This window comes from Anser anser, assembly GCF_964211835.1.
Source record: "Anser anser genome assembly, chromosome: Z".
Taxonomy (NCBI): domain Eukaryota; kingdom Metazoa; phylum Chordata; class Aves; order Anseriformes; family Anatidae; genus Anser; species Anser anser.
Genome location: NC_139723.1, coordinates 76,436,675 through 76,457,582, shown reverse-complemented (window position 1 = coordinate 76,457,582; position 20,908 = coordinate 76,436,675). Strand labels below are relative to the sequence as shown.

The 20,908-nt window shown below is 37.9% G+C and overlaps 1 protein-coding gene across 2 annotated transcripts; it reads left to right on the top strand.

The window, feature by feature from the left end:
- The first annotated feature begins 70 nt into the window (after window positions 1-70).
- Window positions 71-12,105, top strand: SUB1 (SUB1 regulator of transcription). Of its 2 annotated transcripts, XR_014576535.1 has the most exons (6): window positions 71-157; window positions 2,049-2,121; window positions 3,716-3,835; window positions 9,221-9,329; window positions 10,900-11,001; window positions 11,776-12,105. XR_014576535.1 is itself a non-coding variant. In XM_083816720.1 (5 exons), the coding sequence occupies exons 2-5, from the start codon at window positions 2,050-2,052 to the stop codon at window positions 11,853-11,855; spliced, it is 381 nt and encodes a 126-aa protein (XP_083672846.1). In that variant the 5' UTR covers window positions 72-157; window position 2,049; the 3' UTR covers window positions 11,856-12,105. The 2 variants fall into 2 exon arrangements, 1 of the variants encoding a protein (XP_083672846.1); XM_083816720.1 differs by lacking the exon at window positions 10,900-11,001 and having other exon boundaries at window positions 72-157.
- The last annotated feature ends 8,803 nt before the right edge of the window (window positions 12,106-20,908 follow it).

Sequence of the window (20,908 nt, the reverse complement as noted above, 5' to 3'; positions counted from 1 at the left end):
CCGAGGAGGGGATGAAACAACGCGCCGCGTCTCCTTTAAACACCCCCTCCCCTCCCCCCTCCCGCCCCTTCACGTGGTGCAGGGCAAGGGCGGGGATCCCGCGGTGCGTCACTTCCGTTCCTCTAGCGGTGCAGCGGAGCCCGGCGCGGAGCAGGACGTGAGTCTTGGGGTTTCCCCCCCCACCGGCGCCCCGCCGCCATTTTGTGCGCCCCCCGCACCCTCCCCCCCCCGATGCCTCACTGACGGGGGCTCGGCGCCTCCCGGGCGGCTCGGGGCGGCCGTGTGGCGGCGCTTCCCCCCCCTCCGCCGCCTCCTCCTCCTCCTCCTTTCCTCGAGTGCCCGCTGCGCCCCGCGGGAGGGATGCCCCGGCGGGGAGTGGGCCGGGGGCGGGAGGAGGAGCCGGCGCTGAGGAGAAGCTGCCATGTTGGGGGGGCAACGAGGGTGCGAGCCAGGGAGAAAATGGCGGCAAGGAACCGCCCGGCTCCGTTACCCCCCCCCTCCCCTGCGCCGGGATCGCAGCCTGCCCGCGGACGACCCCCGACTCTTTTTGTGTTTTTTTTTTTTTTTTTTTTTGGGCTGGTTTTGCTGTTTTTCGCCGCTGATGAGCCGCAGCCTCCTTCTACCGCCCTGCCCCCCGCAGGGCCGGGGCTGGCCTTGCCCGCGCCTCCCCCCTCCTCGGGCCTTCGCCCCCTGCCTCCGGGGGGCAAGGAGAGACGTGGGGAGGAAAATGGCGGCTGGGATCCGCCTACCGGTGCTCCCAGCTCATCCCGGCTCCTCTTTCTCTTCTCCCTTCCCTTAGCCGTCCCGTGGTCTGTCTCATTCTGCCCTCGTTCTCCTCACTGCTGCGGTGTCGCCTCGCCCTCTGCCTGCCAGCCTCTCCCCAGGGGGTACCGCCATCCCCCCCATTCCTCTTTCCTCCAGTTTCCACCCCCAGCCTTCCTCCATATTGTCGCTCTCGCATCTTAATGCGGATTGCAACCTCGGTCTGTGGCCCCTGACCCTGGATTATCAGTCTCATTCGGCCCCTCGATTTCATGCCATTGCTGTGCTTGGCTTTGCCTTGTCCTATACCAGCTCTTCTCTGCCTCCATCCTGTAGCGTGGTTTGTTAGCTCCCACGTACGGTATTTCATTTTCAGTGTTACAGCTTCCATCATTGTGCTCCAAGCTATTATGACAGAACTTGCCCCACTTTAGAACCGCATGGAGCCATTAGCATTATTCAGACTCCATTTTTACCTGTGTACGTGGTTTATTTGACCACAAGTTCGTTTAAAAACACCTCTTTTCCTTTACTGAGGTCCGCTGCTCTAATAATTTTTTTAGACTTCCATAGTTTGAGTTTTATATTCAGTTTCTCTGTGATGGTTATTTTTATTCTGAAAAAACTATTTATTTGTCACAAAGAGTTTCTAGTAGCAGGCAAGGTCTTCAGCTGCTATATCTAACCACATGTTTGCATAGTAAAGAGATGTAGAAACACACCTGGCAGCAAGCATTCAAGGAAAGTTGAATGTCCGCTTGTCTGGCAAATGAATAGACCGTAGTGACTGATGTGTTAAAGCTGCAGTAGAAATATTAATTGCAGTACTGTAGTTCATTGTAACTAAGGTGTTTTTTCAGACTTTCCTATTACTGAGGGGAAGCTCATCTTAGTGTATGGTGATTATACAGCTCTTGCTGGCATATTCAACTAGGCAAAATGCCTGTATAAGAATATAGATAATGCTCTGGCCTTAATAGTTTATGAATGTAGCATTGAGAATTCAAGCTAAGGATAGCAGTGTGCAGTATTTTTGAAAAAAATGTCTCTTTCTAAACAGTTTGGAAACTAAGACGCTGCATTTAAGGCTGTTGCAGCAAAAAAGGGAATAGGGAATGGTGTTTGAGATTGCATGAACAGTTTATTAAAGCTTATATGAAAAGGCAGGAAAATTTTGGAGGGTTTTGAATGAGGTGAGGCTTTACAAACAGGTTTGAAGATTGCTTTCCAGATATAATGGGATGTATTTATTGTACAGTGTTCTCATGTTATCTTTTTCTTTGTAGAATGCCTAAGTCAAAGGAACTTGTGTCTTCAAGCTCATCTGCCAGTGATTCAGATAGTGAAGTTGACAAAAAGGTGAAAATTATATGCGGTTTATTACTACTGTAATAACTTCTACGTGGCAAAGTGCATGTCATTCCATATGATTTGTTAGACACTTGAGGAAAAAAAAAGTAGGGTTAGGGCCTGGGTAGATGAGAGGTTTTTGGCTTGCGGTAAACTTTTTTCTTAAGTTGCATTTTGTTTTTTACCATATTTTCTATATGGTGTATCTAGACACAAGCTTTCTGTAATTCTTGTTTTGTGGCAAGAGATAGATTTTGGTATAAGCAGCCCCTTGTGGCAAGAATTTGGACTATTTTTGAGAGGCGCCCCCCCTTTCATTCTGGTGTCTGGATACCTTGCAAGTCCAAAGTGAAAACCTCCACCTGCCTGGTTATCCCCCTACCACTTGCTTATCTTGTTTACATGTTCTTTTTCTGTTTCAGATTTTCTATTACTCTCTGCTAGTTTCTTACTTAAAAGCTGGGCCAACCTGGGTGTCTTTGAGCTGATTAATTTTTAAATGTTAACTGCTTTTAAATGCATATATCAAATGTTCCCAGTTATTTTTATTTCATATGTAAGTTTTTGTTGGTGTACCAGTCATTATGAACAAAAACTGAGTACAACAGTGAATTACCTTTTTTAGAAACACTAGGTGGTAATGATGCATCAGGTCTTTTAATGCTGTATGTGAAAAAAAATAGTTTGCTTTACTGAATTGGTTCAAATGTGACTTAGTTGCAATAGGCAAAGTAGGTATTCTGTCAAATAAAAATATCAGAGAAAATGGTCAGGTGATGGCTTTTTGGTAGGGAAATGTATTCCTGAAAAGTTGTACTCAAACCGTTTGCTTCAGTGGGTATAAGTTTTTTTTTTTTTTTCTGACAACCTCCCATATTTGTTGCAACCATTTTTCTTTGAAAGAGGTTACCCACAATATGGTTCTAGCAGGTGAAACTAACTTTTAGTATCTCTGTGTCACTGTTTTCTTGGTGGGAGGGAGGTGGGCTGGGAGAGTATGCTTACCATATAAATATTGATAGAGTAACTTCGTAGCAACTGCAAGTAATCTGATTTACAGGTAATACCATATGAATGTTTTAAAAATATATTTATCATGCTATAGACAGAGATAGGACCCTGATAATAAAGAAAAAAAATGTTCCCCAGATAGAGGTGACTTCCAGATCCTTTCTTTATTATCTCAATTTTTCATTTTCAATGTCTTAATTTTTCATTATTTTAGAAGTTGGTAGCTGTCCTGCATTTTTTGTTCTTTTCAGAAGAAAGGAATGTGAAACTTCCATCAGACTTAATTTTTTTGATTAGAACTATTGGACTGATAATATTGCTGCAAAAAAGAGTAGGCTTTTTGAAATGCATTTTGATCTAACTCTCTTTAAAGACAGAGTATTATTGTAAACTTCACTGGGAGCAGAATTAGACTCATTGGGAGATTTTTTTTGAAATTCAAGTGTAAATTGTACAGTACTGGAGGCCTGCCATCACAAAAGGAAGGTGATACAGTGTGTAGTAGTAGTTTGTAGCCTCTAATGGAAGCTTTTTTTGTAACTAACAGTTGCAAGGCATGGTTCATGCATTTCTATTTTATTCTTGCTCCAAGGCAAAGCGGAAAAAGCAAGCAGCTCCAGAAAAGCCTGTAAAGAAACAAAAGACGGGTGAGAGTTCAAAAGGTGCCGCTTCTTCTAAGCAAAGCAGTAACAGAGATGAGAATATGTTTCAGGTAAAATTGATGATTCTTTTAAAGCTTGGTTAAAGTAGCATGTTACATCATATTCAATATAAATTTTGGCGTGGTATAAATGTTGTGATAGTGTAGAGCCTAGTTTCCTGAAGCCCTGGTCAAAGGGAGTTGTGATGCTGTGGTACAGATGAGGTACTCAAAAAGCATTTCCAGGTTTCAGTAGAGGAAAAGAATCTGAGTTGTGGCAACTGATCTAACAGTCCCTCGTGGTCTTCGTCCATGGTAACTTTCTAGATAATCATTTTGTCTGTAAATACAGCACTCATCTTGAATATACTGTAAATATTAAATCAGGACAGTCTCTGGGTGGGAATGTTTTTTAACCAGGGCTCTTGAAAGAAAGGTTTTTGGAAAACAAAGTATGGATTCTTCATTCCTATTTAACTAGGTCAGTGGCATCTTGACTCCTGTCTTATAAGACGGTGTCTTGGAATAGGTTTTGCTTGTTTATTTTGTGATGCAGGTTTTTCTTACTGAACATTCAAAAAGACTGTAAGATCATCTGAATGTAAATCTTTTCCTTTTCAGCAAGATGCATTTATGAGCTCAAGGTGTATGGTTCTTGGGGTTAGCTGAAGCAGTAGCAGTGTGTACTGCAATACAATCTCAAATAATTTTATTCAGACAGGATTTTATTATCTGAAATAATTTTATTCAGACAGGATCTTCTGTGAAGCTATTTTATTCGCGATTGCAATGGCAGGTGCCCTGTCAATTAGGAGCACATTTTAGTAAACAAATCATAACTTTTTATTCCCTGTTACCCAACACCTGATCACCTCCCCTGTTTCCTCATTGGCTGAGTACTACAGGCTCACAAGTTACTCGATGCTCCACTATACCATATATGTACAATTTTTCTTTTTTTCAACTCTTAATTTTTTCCTTTTCCCTTTTTTCCCCCTTTTTCCCCTTTTTTATGGTTTGAGAACCTGTAATCTTTGTTTTACTGTTCTCACACTGCTCATACTGTTTTTCTCAAGCTTCCACCTTATTTTGGAACAGTGAGGCCTTCTACCATCCACTTACCTACTTAACATTTCTCCCTGCTACGACTACACAACTACCTTGGAATACAGAAAATCAGTTCTCTACTGCAAAAACACAACTTAGTTTCTTACATGCAAGCTGTGCAAGAATTTATGTAGCTTTGAATTGCCTGTTTTAGGGGAGTGGGTCAAGAGTTAATATCTGTGATTAGGTGGCTTGTTAAGGGCAGGGAAAAACTGAAGAATCAGTGTACGTTAAGAACTTAAGTTTGTGAAAGGGCATGGGCATAATAAGATGATCCAAATCTTGGGTAAGGCAAAAGAAATGGCGGCTTTGGGCTGTAGGTGTGCAAAGGAATATGGCAAAAAAAAAATCTCTTCAAGAAATAAGACCTGCCTGACTGATTATGTAATACAGGGCAGTTACTCTTGCTGTTATCGGTCCTTACATTGTTTATCATGTATAGTTGGAGGGAGGGCTTCGATTGACAACACCGTGTTAATGGTTGTACTTGACCATTAATGTGTCCTAAACCTTTGGTCTCTGCCTGCCTTTTAGTTACTCAACAGCAAATATTTTTTAGATTTCTTATTCTGTTATGTGAAGCGTTGTGTTTTTTTTATGCTACATGAACTTAATGTGCCTTAACTAAGGTGCAACTGTTTCAGTGTAGAAATAGCATTGCTGGTCAATGGTTACTTCCTCTCTCTCCCCTGTACCCATGATAGCATGCTAGAAGCTCTGGTTGCATTTTAATTTTTTTAGGTACTTTTTTTTTTTGTTCTGGGGCTATTAATAATACTGCAAACCTCCTTTCTGTTTCCCTGTGACAGTAAAATTATCTTTGATGTGCGAGTGAATTTGCACAGATGTGGCTTGAACTGATATTGATAGAAATTGGTCAGTGAAGCATTCATAGGATAGTCAGAAGTTCTATAATGTCCATATTGTGTGTAGGAGTGGCAGCAAATGGTGTGAAACTTAGTGACTTAATGTTCTAAGCCTCAGGCTGTGTTTTGGAAGTATACAGCTTCACTTAAAGTAGAGGCCTTTGTGACTGCTGTATTCAGAAGATTCAGCATTTTTGTCAAGGTCTAGGTCTTTGTTTTCTTTTAAAGCAGATGTTGGTGTAACTATTCTTGAAACTCATTAAGAGTAGAATTAATCTAAGTAGTAGAGAATTATTTCAGTATGAGACCAAGTGTATCTTATTTACATGTCTTGGCCTTTTTAGGCTTTATAGGTAGCCTAGTGTACTTTGGAATTTGTTAAAGGGGTTTGGGCACAATTGGAGTGCAGTTTATCTTGTTGCAATTTGTGACACTGCTAGAGGTCTTAAGGAGAAGCTTTGTTCATGTTAATGTTGAACGGTTCAGTGTTCGTGCAGTGGATTCCTATCTGTGGCTTCAAGCCCATGTAAGCTCTGCATCGTGTGCTTTGGTTAGTAGAAAAATCCTGTCATCTACCTATGCCTGATTTGGATAAGGTTTGTTAATGCTGTCTGGATACAGTATTAATGACAGTCCAGAATGGAGCCACGCTACACAAGGTATTTCACAATTTATTATTTCAGTTTATGCGAACTTTGCCCACACGTACATTCTTTTTAGAAAGTTAATTTGTATTTACTTTTTGACTTGTGAGAAATAAGTTCATCAGCTTCATGGTGTAAAGTCTTTACTTATAGGTTCCTGAAGATAAATATATAAGCTTATGATGCTCTCTAGAGGTGATTGATCATGGAAATAATGAATAGTGTTGCATTGGTAACCACCTCAGTTTAAGAATTAATGTTATGAATCAATTTGTCCTGCAGAGCTCAGCTGTTTACAGAACCTTGCATTCTAGGGGTTTATATTATTTTACTGTTCTTCTTCTAACACTATACGTATAGTTACCAGCTAAGATAGAAGGCTGACTTTTGGCAATTTCTACTTTCACAGTGTGTATGCAGTTTAAAAGCAACTGGCAATTTAGAGGGAAAATGTAGATAAATATACTTGGTGAAACTCATACAGGAAGTCAGATAAGTGTCTTTGAAAGTAACCTAAGCATTTCAGTGCATTTTATTCTAAGTAATGGAAACCTGGAAATAGTAACTTTGACTTAATAGAATAGTGTATCTAAAGAGTTGTGATATTTAATAAAAAAGCATATTAGCTTGTGAATGACGGTTGAGCAGCATTAACTGCCCTGCTTTAAAGCAATACAACCCTTGGAACACTACAGTGATTATAGTGTTATATCCAGTGAAGTTATTCTAGTACTATCAGCTGCTGTGTGAAAAAAAGTTACTTAGAAATGACTCAGTGCCAGAATTGCAGGTATCAGGACCTTAAGAAAAATCAGTTTACTTGGGTAAATCTAGATTTTGGTTGATGTTAACATTTTTTGCTAATTGGAACTGTATGTTAGAAACCAGTATTAAAGCTTTTAGCAGTGACAACTGTTCTGCATAAAGTTCAACTAAACGTTCAGAATTTAACGTGAGCGTTCAGAGGAAATGTAGACAGAGGCATGAAGCCTTTCAGCACTTTCATTTGGACCTGTTTCCAGTTAAGGTTGATTTACTGGCTAAATAATGCATGCTTTATATTCTTGTACCCATGTCTTACTGTAGTTGAATTAAGATATGTAGTCTTTATATTCAAATCCTCAACCCTTTTACTGTACTTGCATCTCTAATCTGCTGTATTGTATCAGATTTTATTTCTTACAGCAAATCTGGAATTATTTGGCAACGCACTAGTGGTCTTTGATAGACATGGGATAAAAAGATGTTCTGGAGTACTAGTACTTGAAGGAGACTTAAGTCACTTGAAGTCGGTGAAGTGTTATAGTGTAAAACCAAGAAATGTTGTATATGCAGACTACTTAGGATATCCTTTGCCAGCAGTGCTGACAGATACGGCCATGTTACCAAGTTAAGTCTGAAAGAGCTCAGCTGCTCTGACATCATAGCTTATTTTTGTGTTGTATTTGTAGTGCTGTGGAAGTATTTAATAAATCACAAAATACTATTATGAACTGTAAACTCATGTTCGTTTTAAAGGCTACTTTGAAGTAAGAAAAAAGCTTCATGCTTACGGTATATAAAGATGTTCCAATTGTTTTAAAGTTAATTTTGGAGATAATTCAACAGGGTCTGCATAAGAAGAAAAATGTCTTTAACCAAACATAAAACACACTTGTTTACATCCATTTTATGAAGTAACAGCTTAGACTTAAACATCTGTGGATGACTTTAACTGATATAAGAGTTCATGTTTTCTGGTCAGACTTGAAGCTAGTAAGATGTGTTTTATCCCCTGTTAAATTATGTCAGTGCATCAATTAAGGAAATTTGATATTCTTAATAAAGCTGTTTTACTTTTTCTGTTTTAAAATTGTTTGCTTTAGGATGTGTTCTTTGTTCAGAAACTGTATCCAGAAAGTACATACAGAACTCTAAGCATTTCTTAAATTAATTGCTTCATTTTTATTATCTAGTTTCTGATTCTCAAATTCACATACATTGAATTGGTGTGAATAAATATGTTATCAAATGTGGGAAAAAAATTAATAAGGCTAAATGTATAGTGTGGTGCAGTGTGCTATGCTTCCCCTTCTGCTCTCAACCCCCTCACAAAAAAAAAAAAAGCCTCAAAATTCAGTTAAGTTGTTGTGGTACAGAAATTCCCAAAGCATCATTTTTAACAAAGACAATTTGATGCCATGGTACACGCTGGTAAACTTCGAAAGTTTTGGTTTTTTTTTGGAACATATGGTTACAAGAGAGAAATTTTTACTCTCTGTTCCAATGAAGTACCAAGAGGATTTGAAAACAGGTGTGGAGCCACTTGGTCGTTTCCTTTCATTTTCCATCTGTATTTGCTTTGTTTTAAACAAACCAACCAAATACCACTAAGACCACTCTAGAAATTGTGCTTTTCTTGTGTGAATATCTAAGTGCTTTTTTTTTTTTGTAGATAGGAAATGTACTCAAATTTAGATTTGGTAATAGAGCTCCCTCTTTCTTTGTGTAGAACTGCTGCTTACAAAGGTGGTTACAATACAGGTAATAAAAAACAAAAGTTAATTAGTGGCTTTTGTAAGAATTCAATTTGATAAGAATATAGGTATTTCTATTCTGAGAGCCGCTTCTGGAAAAAAAAGTATTGAATGCTCAACTGGTTTAAGTCCTTCATCCATTTATATTGTCATTACCTATTAGCCTACTGACTACTCTGGATTAAGCTCTTGATCTAGTTGTTTCTCTCGTGTCTAAAATAAGCTGCAGCGAGTAATGTCACATGTCCGAGTCTAATACTGTTTGGAAAAGTGAATGGTGTAATATGAAAAATACCTAAAAGATCCTTCTATGTGTTTTGACAGATTGGCAAAATGAGGTATGTCAGTGTTCGTGACTTTAAAGGGAAAGTCTTAATTGATATTAGAGAATATTGGATGGATCAAGAAGGTGAAATGAAGCCAGGCAGAAAAGGTATTGTTCTGCTTCATCTTATTTTGTATCAAAACATTGCCTGCAATTTATTGGAAAACTTTGTGTACCAGATTTTTATACTTTGTTACTGCATGGTATTGTAAGAGTAATATTTTTGTTTTAACAGATGATTAGTTTTATCTGTACATTATAAACAAAAGCGAAGCGGTTTTGTTGGCCTGAGTCTGTTTTTCTAAATGGATCCTGCGTAATTAATGGAAACAAGGCATCGGGTACAAGCAAATTTATTATGGGAGCTATAAGTCTAACCATGCTTTTTCTCCCCTGTTGATTAACTGAATTAACTCAATTTCTCGCCTATGTTACAGTCAGATTTTCTTATTTCTAATATGACTGAAAAGGCTTGGGTTTAGTTGGTATACAATGTTAAATTATTTAAAACAATTGTGTTCTTCATTTTTATCAAATTTCAAATTAAAATAATAGAAATATTTCATATGACTAATTTTTTGGAAAAAAATATTTTAGTTGAGATGAAAATACCTGAAGTGCTTGAGTTTTAGTACTTTGTGTCTGTCTAATCTGCAACACAACATAAGCCTTTAAACCATTAATTGCTACTCCCATACCTAATTTTTATGTCATCCTTTCACTTAACTGTTTTTGGAACTTGGGCTACCTGCAAGATGAGGATGAGTTGATAGTTGCTTTCCTTAATGTCATTTGGTTGTTTAGAAAAGCTTACTTTACTCATTTTTCACATTATGCAAAGGAAAGAGGTAAGTGTGAAACATTCTGTTCTGAAGATTAAAGGCATTTGTATTTTTATGATGTGTCCAGGAGCAGCACAGTGAATAGATATTTGGAAAACTGGAGAATTTTCAACATCTCATAGATAGCCACTGACAGTAGGTTTGTATGAGCAGAGTATTATGGGCACCTTACAGGAAAATTTAATTTTTGGATGTGTTGCTGCTGTCTAACAAAAAAAACAACTTTGATGTTTAAAGACTAAACTGGTGTATTTTGAGGTGGAAATTAAAAGCACATCAATCAAAAGCTTGAGTGGGAAACAACAGTGAGACTTGGTGGGCAAAGTGATGATCTATCTCTATGATATAGATGGAAATGTTTATCATTGAGGCAAACAGGACGGCATTTTATTAGGATAATGCTAATAATATGATAGCATGAGTGTTTAATGTTCCAGTGATGCATTTACGAGCTGCTTACAAAGCTATGCTGCAAACAATATAAACAATTGTAATTTTATAACAAAGAAGAAGAAAAAATTCCAACAGGAGTTGCTTTGTCATATTATTTCAAATAGCAGCTCTAAACTCATGTCTGTGTACAGTTCATATAGTATGTTGTTCAGGGGCAACTCGATGACATTTGATCCCCCAGTAATGGTCAGCATGCCTGGCATAACTGTTTTCAAAATAAATCTTCCACCTAAAGACTGGTGGGAAAACTGGCTAGAAAAGTGACAATGTGGAGTGTTTGCTGCTTAAAATAACAGTACTCTGGTAAAACACTGGTGGTAGAAGAAGGGGGGGAAAAGGCAATGAGTCCCAAAGATGGAATTCATAGTTTCACCTGTTTTCAGGTCCTGCTCCACCTACAGGGAGAAAGCAATGAAAGAAGCCTGATCTCTGAGGGGGGAGAAAGGGGGTAAATAGTAGAAGAGCCTGGCTGGAGAGAGTGAGAGGTAGGCTTGTGAGTCTGTACTTACATAGAGTTGGCATAAAGATTAGTAGTGGAAGAAGGAGGAGGCTAACATGTAAAAGGAAATGTGCCTGGACTGAAGCTTGAAGAAGTGAAAATTCAGAACTGAGGAGATGGTTTCTGGGGTACTGAGCGATTATTGATTGAATGTCACAAGAATCTGTAGTGATACAGAAGTTTAAAAACAATAACAAAAAAAACATCCTTCCGTGTTAGTTTGTGAGTGCTAGGGAATAGAATAGAGTATCTCTAAAATGTTACTTATAGCATATGTTATTCACAGTGGTTTAAGACATGCCCCCCCATTTTTATCTTCACAAGAGAGGAAAAAAAAAATGAAAAAACAGATGTATAGTACATCAAAAATACTTAGTTCAGTCTACAGAGGTATTTGGCTTTTAGCAGCCAACTGAAACAGGTTTGGTTTCCCATCTCACCTCATTTTGTGCTGCCTCCTGTGAGGGCGAGAGCTCTCTTTCCCTTACTGTGTTTCACAAAACACTTGTGGATGAATGTTGTATTGTACCCATTTTCTTTGTAAGGTAAACCTGTCCAGACCTGGGCTAAAGGTCTAAACTGAAGGGTTCCAAGTGAGTAGTTTAACCATGCAGCTGAGACTTGTTAGTACACATGATGTAGCCCAAGCATTAATAGTTGTGACAGTCTGTGTGTATGAAATCAATCTTGGTTGTAAGTATGCAAGATCCTGATTACAATTCTCTTTTTGTACTAAGTATTTGTTTTTAATACATTTCAGGTATTTCTTTAAATCCAGAACAGTGGAACCAGCTGAAGGAACAGATTTCTGATATTGATGATGCAGTAAGAAAACTGTAAAGACAGCCATACAGAAATCTTTATCATTTTTGTTGGTTTAAGCGGTCTTTTTACATTGGCTTTTGTTTTCTAAAATATTGTTTTCGAAGCTATTGTATATTTGGATTGCAAAACAATTTGTAAGATGAATACTTTTTTTATGTGCATTAAAAGTGTATTCTGAGTGAGGCTATTTGTGTATACTTTACTAAAAAGAAATGTGTTGCTTTCAAATCATGGTGTAAAATAAACAAATCAAGTAATATGTAAAGCATAGTTGTTACGGCCTTTTGATTGAAGACGTTTGTTGATAAGGCCACCTATTGGCTTTAGGCTTTGTTTCAGTTTAGTTAACAGTTTGTTTTCTAAGGAGATTTTAAAAATGTCTCCATTTACATTTTTTTTGTTTCATACCCTTTGGTATTGCCCTCAGCTTTCTGCTTTAAAACTTGATACAAACAGTGAATACCTGGTAAAAACACATTTTTGTAGATAATTTTAAATACTGTATTTGCTAATTTTCCCTATTTATTCAGATGTAAACAGTCCTGAGTATATAGACTTTTTTGCATTGTTTGCATGGAGTGTTATGCTAAACAGTAACACTTGAACACCACCCACACAGTCTGTTCCCATTTTTATATAGCTTGCTTGACTTAGAAAATACAATTAGCCTTTATTCATGGACCCTAGTTTCTAGAGTGTGATGCATAAACTTTTACAGTAATAGACATATACCTCAGAGTAAGGTAGCGTTTAAAAGCTCCAAACTTTGTTATTGTTTAGGCACACTTTTCAATCTTTGCATTAAATTAATTATTGAACACATACTGAATAGTTATTCCATCGAAAATAGCAGTTAACCTGCTTCTGTAGGGCTTTTGTTTGAGAGCACTGTTTAAACAATAGTGCTTAAAATAAGCTGTAACACAGGTTAAACAGTCATACAGGGTTAAAATTGCTTCAGCCAGACTATCAGGCTATCATGCTTTTGCCCTGACCACCCTGTCTAACCAAACCATTTGGCTTGCCTTGCGTGGCTTACATGTGCACAACTGGTTCTTCTTTTGTATAGAAAGTATGTCGTGCTTACAGCAGAGCACTGGTACCTAGTGGATCCACAAGTAATGAACTTTGCTTGTCTACCAGTGTACATTCTGAGGAGAGAAGCCTCTGTCCAGTGGATGTTCTATTAGACTGGATGTCTCAGCTGAAGGGACATCTTGGTAGACATCATGAGGCTATGGAAAGAAGAAGGGTGAATATGTTCAAGTAGGACTTAGAGAGCGAATGGGCACTCCACTAGAGAAATGGCTAAAGCTCAAAGTTAGCTGACATAATAACTACAGTGAAGAAGCTTAACATTAGCAGAAATAGAGAAGAGTTCATTTTATGACATAATTAATAGAAAGAAGAAGATGAAACAACTTCATGAAAACTGTCATTTCAAGGCTATGTAGTACTAAGTAGTGAATACAATTTATTGGTTCAGCTGTAACTTTCCCATTTGATGGTAAATTTAAATATTTTTAAATTTTGTATAGATAAACAGGATTTACTGTTTAATTGTGGGATATCTTAATATAATTGCTTATATTGCAGACATACTTGGAAGTCCTGTTCTGCTAAGTGCCATACACAGACTGTTCCTGTGCTGCAGAGTTTATAATTCAATACAAATGATATATGAAGGGTGAGGGAAGGTGACCTCATCAAATTAAGTATATGTTGTTTAACTTAAATATTGTATTAGATACTTCCATGTCCTTTTTAACTTACGGATTCTTGAGATAGTTCAAAGTTAAGATCTGGTTTTGTGTAGCTCAGGAAATGCGAGTTTCAGATTTATGAGAAAGTTGAATAGAAGAGGAAGAGATGTGTTGTGGTAGCAGACATGTTTTTGGGCACAACTTCGAGTGGTGTTTAGGGACACTTGGACCAAACAGTATAAATGAAATATTTGCTAAAATTTCTCATATTAGTAGATCAGTGAATCAAATAAATTGCTTTAGATCGTTATTGACAGTTTCTAGGTCTTTTTTTATTTGCAGCATGTATTTTGCATTTTTTCCCTTTAAATCTGACTGCAACCAGATTTCAACTGTTTACCTCAAAACTTCCATGTGGCTACTTTAAAGTGCGTAAGTGCATGATTATCATAATAGTAGGAACATTATCCTCAATTAGATTACTGTGGTAGTAGGTCATTGGATGGCAGTTGTAATATCAGAGTACAATATAATTGTGTTCAGGAAGGTGGAAAATTAAATTCATTCATTTTGGGAGGGTAAGTGGAAAAAGTTTTACTATAGTGATTAGTTCTATTGTGGAAACTGATGGTAGAGATGTTCAAATTAGTATTTGTTAATGAAGAGCTATTATTTCTTATAGATAACCCCCTTACTGAATTTGTGGAGATAAGTACTGGAGCTGTTTATCCCATTTTACTTGGTAAAATTTGGGGCCGTTTGATTTTACTTAGCTTGTGTGTTTGGAAAATAGTTTTCCATCTGATGGGTATATATTCCTGCCTGTAATACTGATTGAAATATATTTTACTTGCGCTGGTCTTAACATCTGCATGTCCTACAAAAAAGGTAACTAGATAAACTAGTCAGTTTCACAAATGAGCTCCAAATAGAACCTAAATTGCGAGGGAGTTCTTTGCACCTCAGCTGACTGATGGTTAGTTGACATAAATTTGACACATTCAGTGTTATTTTGAAATTAATGGTTGTGATTTGTCATGTGTTGTCTATAGCTGTAGTTTTTCTCATTTGAGATAAGAAGATTCTTTTTTTTGAATACAGATTATTTTCTTGCAGAAAAAATGGTAGTTAGGATACATGTAGAAGTGTCCATGGAAGAAAACTGCATGTATGAAAAAGACTGTAGTATGAGATGAAAATAAACGCTGTTTGCTTTCCCACTGAAGTTGCAAAAGAAAGATGCATTTGGTTCTTGATATTTATGCAGGGCATATTAGCAATATGTTTTATAATTTATACCTACTATGGAGCATAGGAGGAAACATACATCAGAGTTAGAGCTGCCAAAGTACCATGTGTGCTAAATCAAACTGTCATGTATGATGTTGCTCTTATGTAGAGACGTTCATATTGAAATTAAACAAATGCAGTACTGAGTTTGATATTTCTGTTAAAGGAAATGCCCCAGCTACGTATTTCTTATGTGATCTGTTAGTAAAAAATAATAATAAAAAAAATTGTAATTCTGGTAACTCAAATGTCATATTGTTAACATGTGGAATGTTTAATGTTTTGTTCTGGTGGTATCTGCTACAGAGGCCACTGGAAATATGAGCCCTCCAACTGTAATTCTCTTAATGTTCAAATAAAAAGTAGTTAAATGGCATATGTGTAATAACAGTTTGAACACCTGGAAATAAATGAAGACTTCTGTTGACATAGTGCTATTTTTAATAGAAACTTAGCTGCACTACTTTTTTCTTAAGCTGTTATGAAAAATGCTGTTTGTTTCTTGCAACTGTTGTAATTTGGAAATTTGAACACTTAATCATCTTGTACTTGGTCTGTGTTTGTGGGTGGTGGGGTTTGATAGGCTCAGAAGGACAGAAGATTTACTTTTGGACAGTTGTTTTTTACTCAGAGGTGTTGGGGTACTGGCATGGGCTGCGCAGAGAAGCTGTAGATGCCCCATCCCTGGCAGTGCTCAAGGCCAGGCTGGATGGGGCTTTGGGCAACCTGGGCTGGTGGGAGGTGTCCCTGCCCATGGCAGGGAGCTGGAACTGGGTGATCTCTAAGGTCCCTTTCAACCCATACCATTCTGTGATTCTGTGTCTTTTGCATTTGGAAGTAGCAAATAGAAACTCATTTTCAAATACCAAACTGAAGGGCTTGAAAAGTGGAGATTTTTTGATCTGACAATAATCCAGTTCCTTCACTGTAGACTGGATAGGAAAAGGCTGTTCACCCATCACTGGTCATAATTTGGTTAGCGTAGGATCTTTTAAGAAGGATGTTTGTTTTTTGAGTGCTTGCTGTGATTGATTTGTAGGGAACGAATTTATCTGATCGTAGCCTTGAACCAAACAGATGTTTTAAAAGTTATTTTGATTAGTTCAGCATTACATGGCCACAGAAGCAGAAGTGAGTGTGGCTTAAAGGGAAGAAACACAAATTGAGGTTGATAGAAGATTCTTCATCTACATGTTTCCCATTACTGTCTTCCCCTTATTGATAGGATCCATTTTTGACTATAGTTTTGACTATAGCTCTGGTGACTAGAGTATGGAAGAGCAATCTGATAGGCAGTATTTTCCTGCTGTGACCCAAGTCCTTTTGTCCCATGTTCTCAAGTTTACATATGTAAAAGTGTGAAGATACCTGCGAAAGAACTGAAATAAGTGGCACTTAGCTCAGTGGTAGTTTTTCAGGGAATCATAAATAATGCTCTTTTGTGAGCAGAGGGACATACCATTAGTTTTGGTGATAATTTAAGGCTGAGAACTTGGTGATAGAGCTGTTCCCTTGGTATGACACTTACTGCTTAATTTGGTCTTCATTGTACTTCCTTTCAGCTTTGAATGAATCCATATGCTCATCATTGATGCAATGAAGAATGAGGAAGGAAGTGAGGTTGAGATGAATAGTCAAATTTTAAAAGTATTTTTGTCCTTCGTGAGGAGGTAGGCTCTCAAAATGCTAAAGATGAATAGATCTTGCTGTGAAACTGCAAAAGCTAGTGGAACAACCAGAACGTTCTTAGAAATCTGTAGGTATAGTATACCTAGATACCTTAAGGCTAAACAAAAACATTTTATGCTTCTTTGGCCACCTTGCTTAATAGACTGTTAGGTGTCAGTTCACTTTGGCAGAAGTTAATGAGGTAAAACTTGCTGAAGTGAAGAAATGGTAAGATTTTACGTAACACTGTTAATTGTGTTGCATAGAGAGTAGCTATGGAAAGAATAACTTTTTCACACCTTAAGAACTTTAATGTTTTCTGTTTTCTGCTTTCACTGATAGGATAATGTATCAATAATTTTTGGGGCTGTTGAAAATAAAGCCAGTTTCTTCTCAGAAATGGAAAGACAAGTTCTGTTCACTAAAATTTCATGTAATGTGTCGGGGAGAGGTGAATTACATTGAATATTAAGAACAAACTTGAGATTGAAGTGATATGAACAGCTAAATGAATTTGAAACTTAACTGGTATATAGCAATCAAACTTCACAGTCTTGTCATGGTGCTGATTTTATGTGGTCTTGTAAGCTTTTTGATAGCCACATGAATGTGAAATGCCCTTACAGAGCTTCCAGAGCCCTGTTCTGTTTCCTCTTTGTTGTTAGCCATCCCTTAGGAAAGGGAACTGAAGTGGTCAGAGATTGGACTAGGTGACCTTGGAGGAACACAAGTTCATCAGATACGTCCTTTTGTTATACAGCATTTTTGTAAAAGCTGTAATAATTTTTTGAGAAATCTATCTAGATGAACACTTTAGAACTGTAAACCTACACCATTATATGATTTTTTGATTTTTTTTTTTGTGCCTTTGACACTTGGAAGCTCTCATGTTCTCAGTAGGTAAATTTCTATGCAATTTTATGAGAACTTAGAGCCTTCTACAGATGGAGGTTTTATCCTTGGCTGAAGGAAGAGACCTGATACGTCCTCATATGGAAGTTCTTGGACAGTCTCACTTAAGACAATAGTGACCTAAACTAAATCAGTCATTGCTAAAAGCTTTGGTATTAGCAGTCTGCTATGTTAATGAAGGGCACAACTGAGATCTTTTTTTTATAGTTTTTGGTGTGTTTATTCTATTAAAGTCAAATTTGTATTGTTATTTAGCTTTTTATAATTAAGCATTCTATTTTGTGTGGTTTTGTCTTCAAAAGAATTGAGACTAGGTACATATAGCAATAAATTTATAATTCCACAATCTGTATGTAGTTTGGATAAGTTTCCAGTTCTGTTTTGTATCTGGTTACATTTCTGCTTGAGACAGATTGCTGATGTACTTCTGCAGGCATCATCTGTACAGCATTTAGGATGGGTGTCAAGGTGCAAGGTAAGCTAATACTGTTCTGATGCCAAACAGTGCTTTTTTTCTCTATTATGGATCTTTTTATGCAACATATATGGAAACATTATGTGTAATGAAGTGGAATAAAAAAAATCAAATCACTGCCTTTTCTTTTACAAGTGTACAAGCTTTGAATTAAAAAACTTCTATATAAAAGTTCAACTACGCCTTGGTTAATCTTCAACAGTGTTTTATTTCAGAGACATGAGACTTTTGGGGGAGACGCAGAGTAAAAAGGTCACTGCAAGTATTTTTGTAGAAGACTTAAAATTTTCCATGTGTGCAGCCTATGATAGTCCTAGTCCTGTATTGCTGGGTTGGAGTCCTTTGTTCTGAAAGTATTTCTAAACCTCCTAGATACTTTCTGTACTTTGCTTGGACTTTAAAGGTCAAACTCTTCGATGTTTTATAGAGGACTGTTGTGAAAAGAATAAGGTTTGAAGCTAGCTCAGAGAGTATTAGGTTGTAATGGCAAATGTAGTTTTGCTTGTTTGAGTTTTCTGTACTGCTGGTTGCCAATTGCACAGAGGAAGTTGGAGCATTTAGAAATGAAACATTTGTGGGAGTGCTTTTCTTCACTACTTGACACATTAACCTTTGCTCAATGCTTTGACTTGGTGGGACAAGGATTTGAGTCATTGTTTTCAATGTAATAAGCTGAAGTTAAAAACACTGTCTTAAATAACTCCCTCTTACTGTGTTAATGATGGGGTTGGGGATATTAGAAAACAGTTGTCTTCAGCCTTCAGGAAAAATGTTCCTGTGTCAGTTCCATTTGATGTCCTAATTACCCAATATTTTGCAGATACATTTTTGTCTTGGTATGACTACTTTGAGCAATATGTTCAAACACGACAATGCTCATTGTGCAAGATATTTAGAATAACATGTTTACAGTTGCTAAGAATTTTGTTTCAGCCTATCGGAACTCTGCCAGAGCACTGAGATGAAAAGCAGTACAGATCATGCTGACCACATACTGCCTCTATTGCCTTGGCATTTCATTATTTCAGACACCACTGAGCTGTTAATGCTATAAAATATATGAAAATTTGAGGGGTCCTTCGCAAATGCATAAAGATGAATTACTGTAAGTGAGCTTCTTGACTTGTCCTCTGACAAGATGGGGTCTGTTCATACTTGTTCTTCTGGTATTGGAACATGCTATTTTTTGTGACATGAAATTCATCTCTTTACTACAAAAAAAATTTCCTGAATGATCAGCAATCTTACTATGGTCCTACCTTTTGTAATTCTCCCTAAAGTACCTTTCACCTCTGTCAGCTTCTCACAGTGTGGTTGGGCATATCTCCTGGGATATTGGTAGCAGCAGCAGTAGTGCCTATGAGATCTTCCTTGCCTGCTTTTGTACTTGTTATCTGCAGTACTCTGTGACACCTGGAAAAAGGAGAATAGCCTTCCACCAAAGCCTGCTCTGAAACGAGGCAAGGTACTGCTGTGAGGTTCAGCAATGGTCTTTGGACTCTTCTTGATACGGTTAAAAAAAAAAAAAAAAGTTAAATAAGAACAGCTGTATGAAGTGTGTCTGTAGAACAGTAACTTGTTTCCAGGAAGCATGTGCCTATCGTTGCTTGAAAATAGCGGAACTCTATTTCCGTCATGAGGAAGGCTGACTTGCTCGTCTCTGGAGTATTTTACTTCTGCGACAGGTAAGATGAAGGATCAACCTATATTCTGTCAACAAATGCTCTAATAACCAACACTCAGGGAATTTCAGATTGGCTTGTTTATCTCTGACAAAACCGTCCCACAGTTCAGCATATGAATATATGCATGGCTTTTCAGTCTCATGATTAGCTTACACTAGAAAATGTAAATGCCCTGCACAAGTAAGGGGTCTGTTCTTGCTTCTTACTGTATCAGGAGGCGACTGCAGCGTGGGAGTAGTGTATGTGCAGTGCTGTTTGTTTGGAAGTGCATCTATTTAGATTTTTCCTATATTCTGGCAGTTAAAGTGAAACGAGCTACAGTTCTGGGCCAAAATGAGTTCCAGTCAAATGTCTTTGCAGAACCTTCTTAGTACTGAAAAAAAAAAAGGGGGGGGGGGGGGGGGGTCATCCTTGTCTAGAGCTATTTGCTTTGTAGCCTTTAGGTCTCAACAAAAAGTTACATGTCCAGACAAGGCTGGACAAGGCACTAATCTTTGTTGTCCTGGCTGGGTTTCATCCTTCTCTTCTCCATGAAGAGAAGCTGTCTTGGTGTCTCAGTGTCCCAGCTTCTTTCAGGTGTGTTGGTGTATGGGTAACATAGGACCCTTCAACCTGCAAAGTCTCCTCCCTGCTCAAACAGAGGTGGCAATGCTCTAGTGCGGGGCCACCCAGCAGCCCATTAGCTGACACTGAAGAGTAGTTGGGGTAGGGTAAGTATCTGGTGTGCCTCACTCATGCTCATCTGATCTGATAATTTTCAAGCACCTAATATTTCTGGGAAAGGGTGGTCACTCCAGCCCCATATGGCTGCAGTATTGACCCCATCAGCTTTTAGTTGTCTGGCTTCCTAATTTCTTTATCCTGTAATAATTTTCATTTACAAAATGGGAAGAATAGCATTTTTCCTCTTTCCTTGCCATTAAAAAAAAAAATAAAAAAAATGTCATCTCTGTAGAACTAAGATGCATTTTCATTGAATAGTGCTTGACTAGGTGGGATGTGACACTGCCAGCTGAAGCCTCTTATCACTAGATGGTAAGAAATTCAGGTAGATGCACACAGCAATAGCTTTGAGCTGCAAAGACATATATGAGCAGAGCCAGCCACTAGATGTCAGTATTATTTTAAGTATTACCAGCTGAGGGACCACTTGTCAGTTCCTGCTTAAAACGCGCTGATGTGAAGTTGATTTTTGACCGAGTGGTAGGAGTTGCATTGTATATTTAGGCTCAGAGTCAGTAATTAATAGCTGTTTTTGTGGGTTCATTCTACTGAAACAATGGGCTGTGCACAAGACTTGGTAACTAGTATGAAGAGACTACTGGCAGTTACATT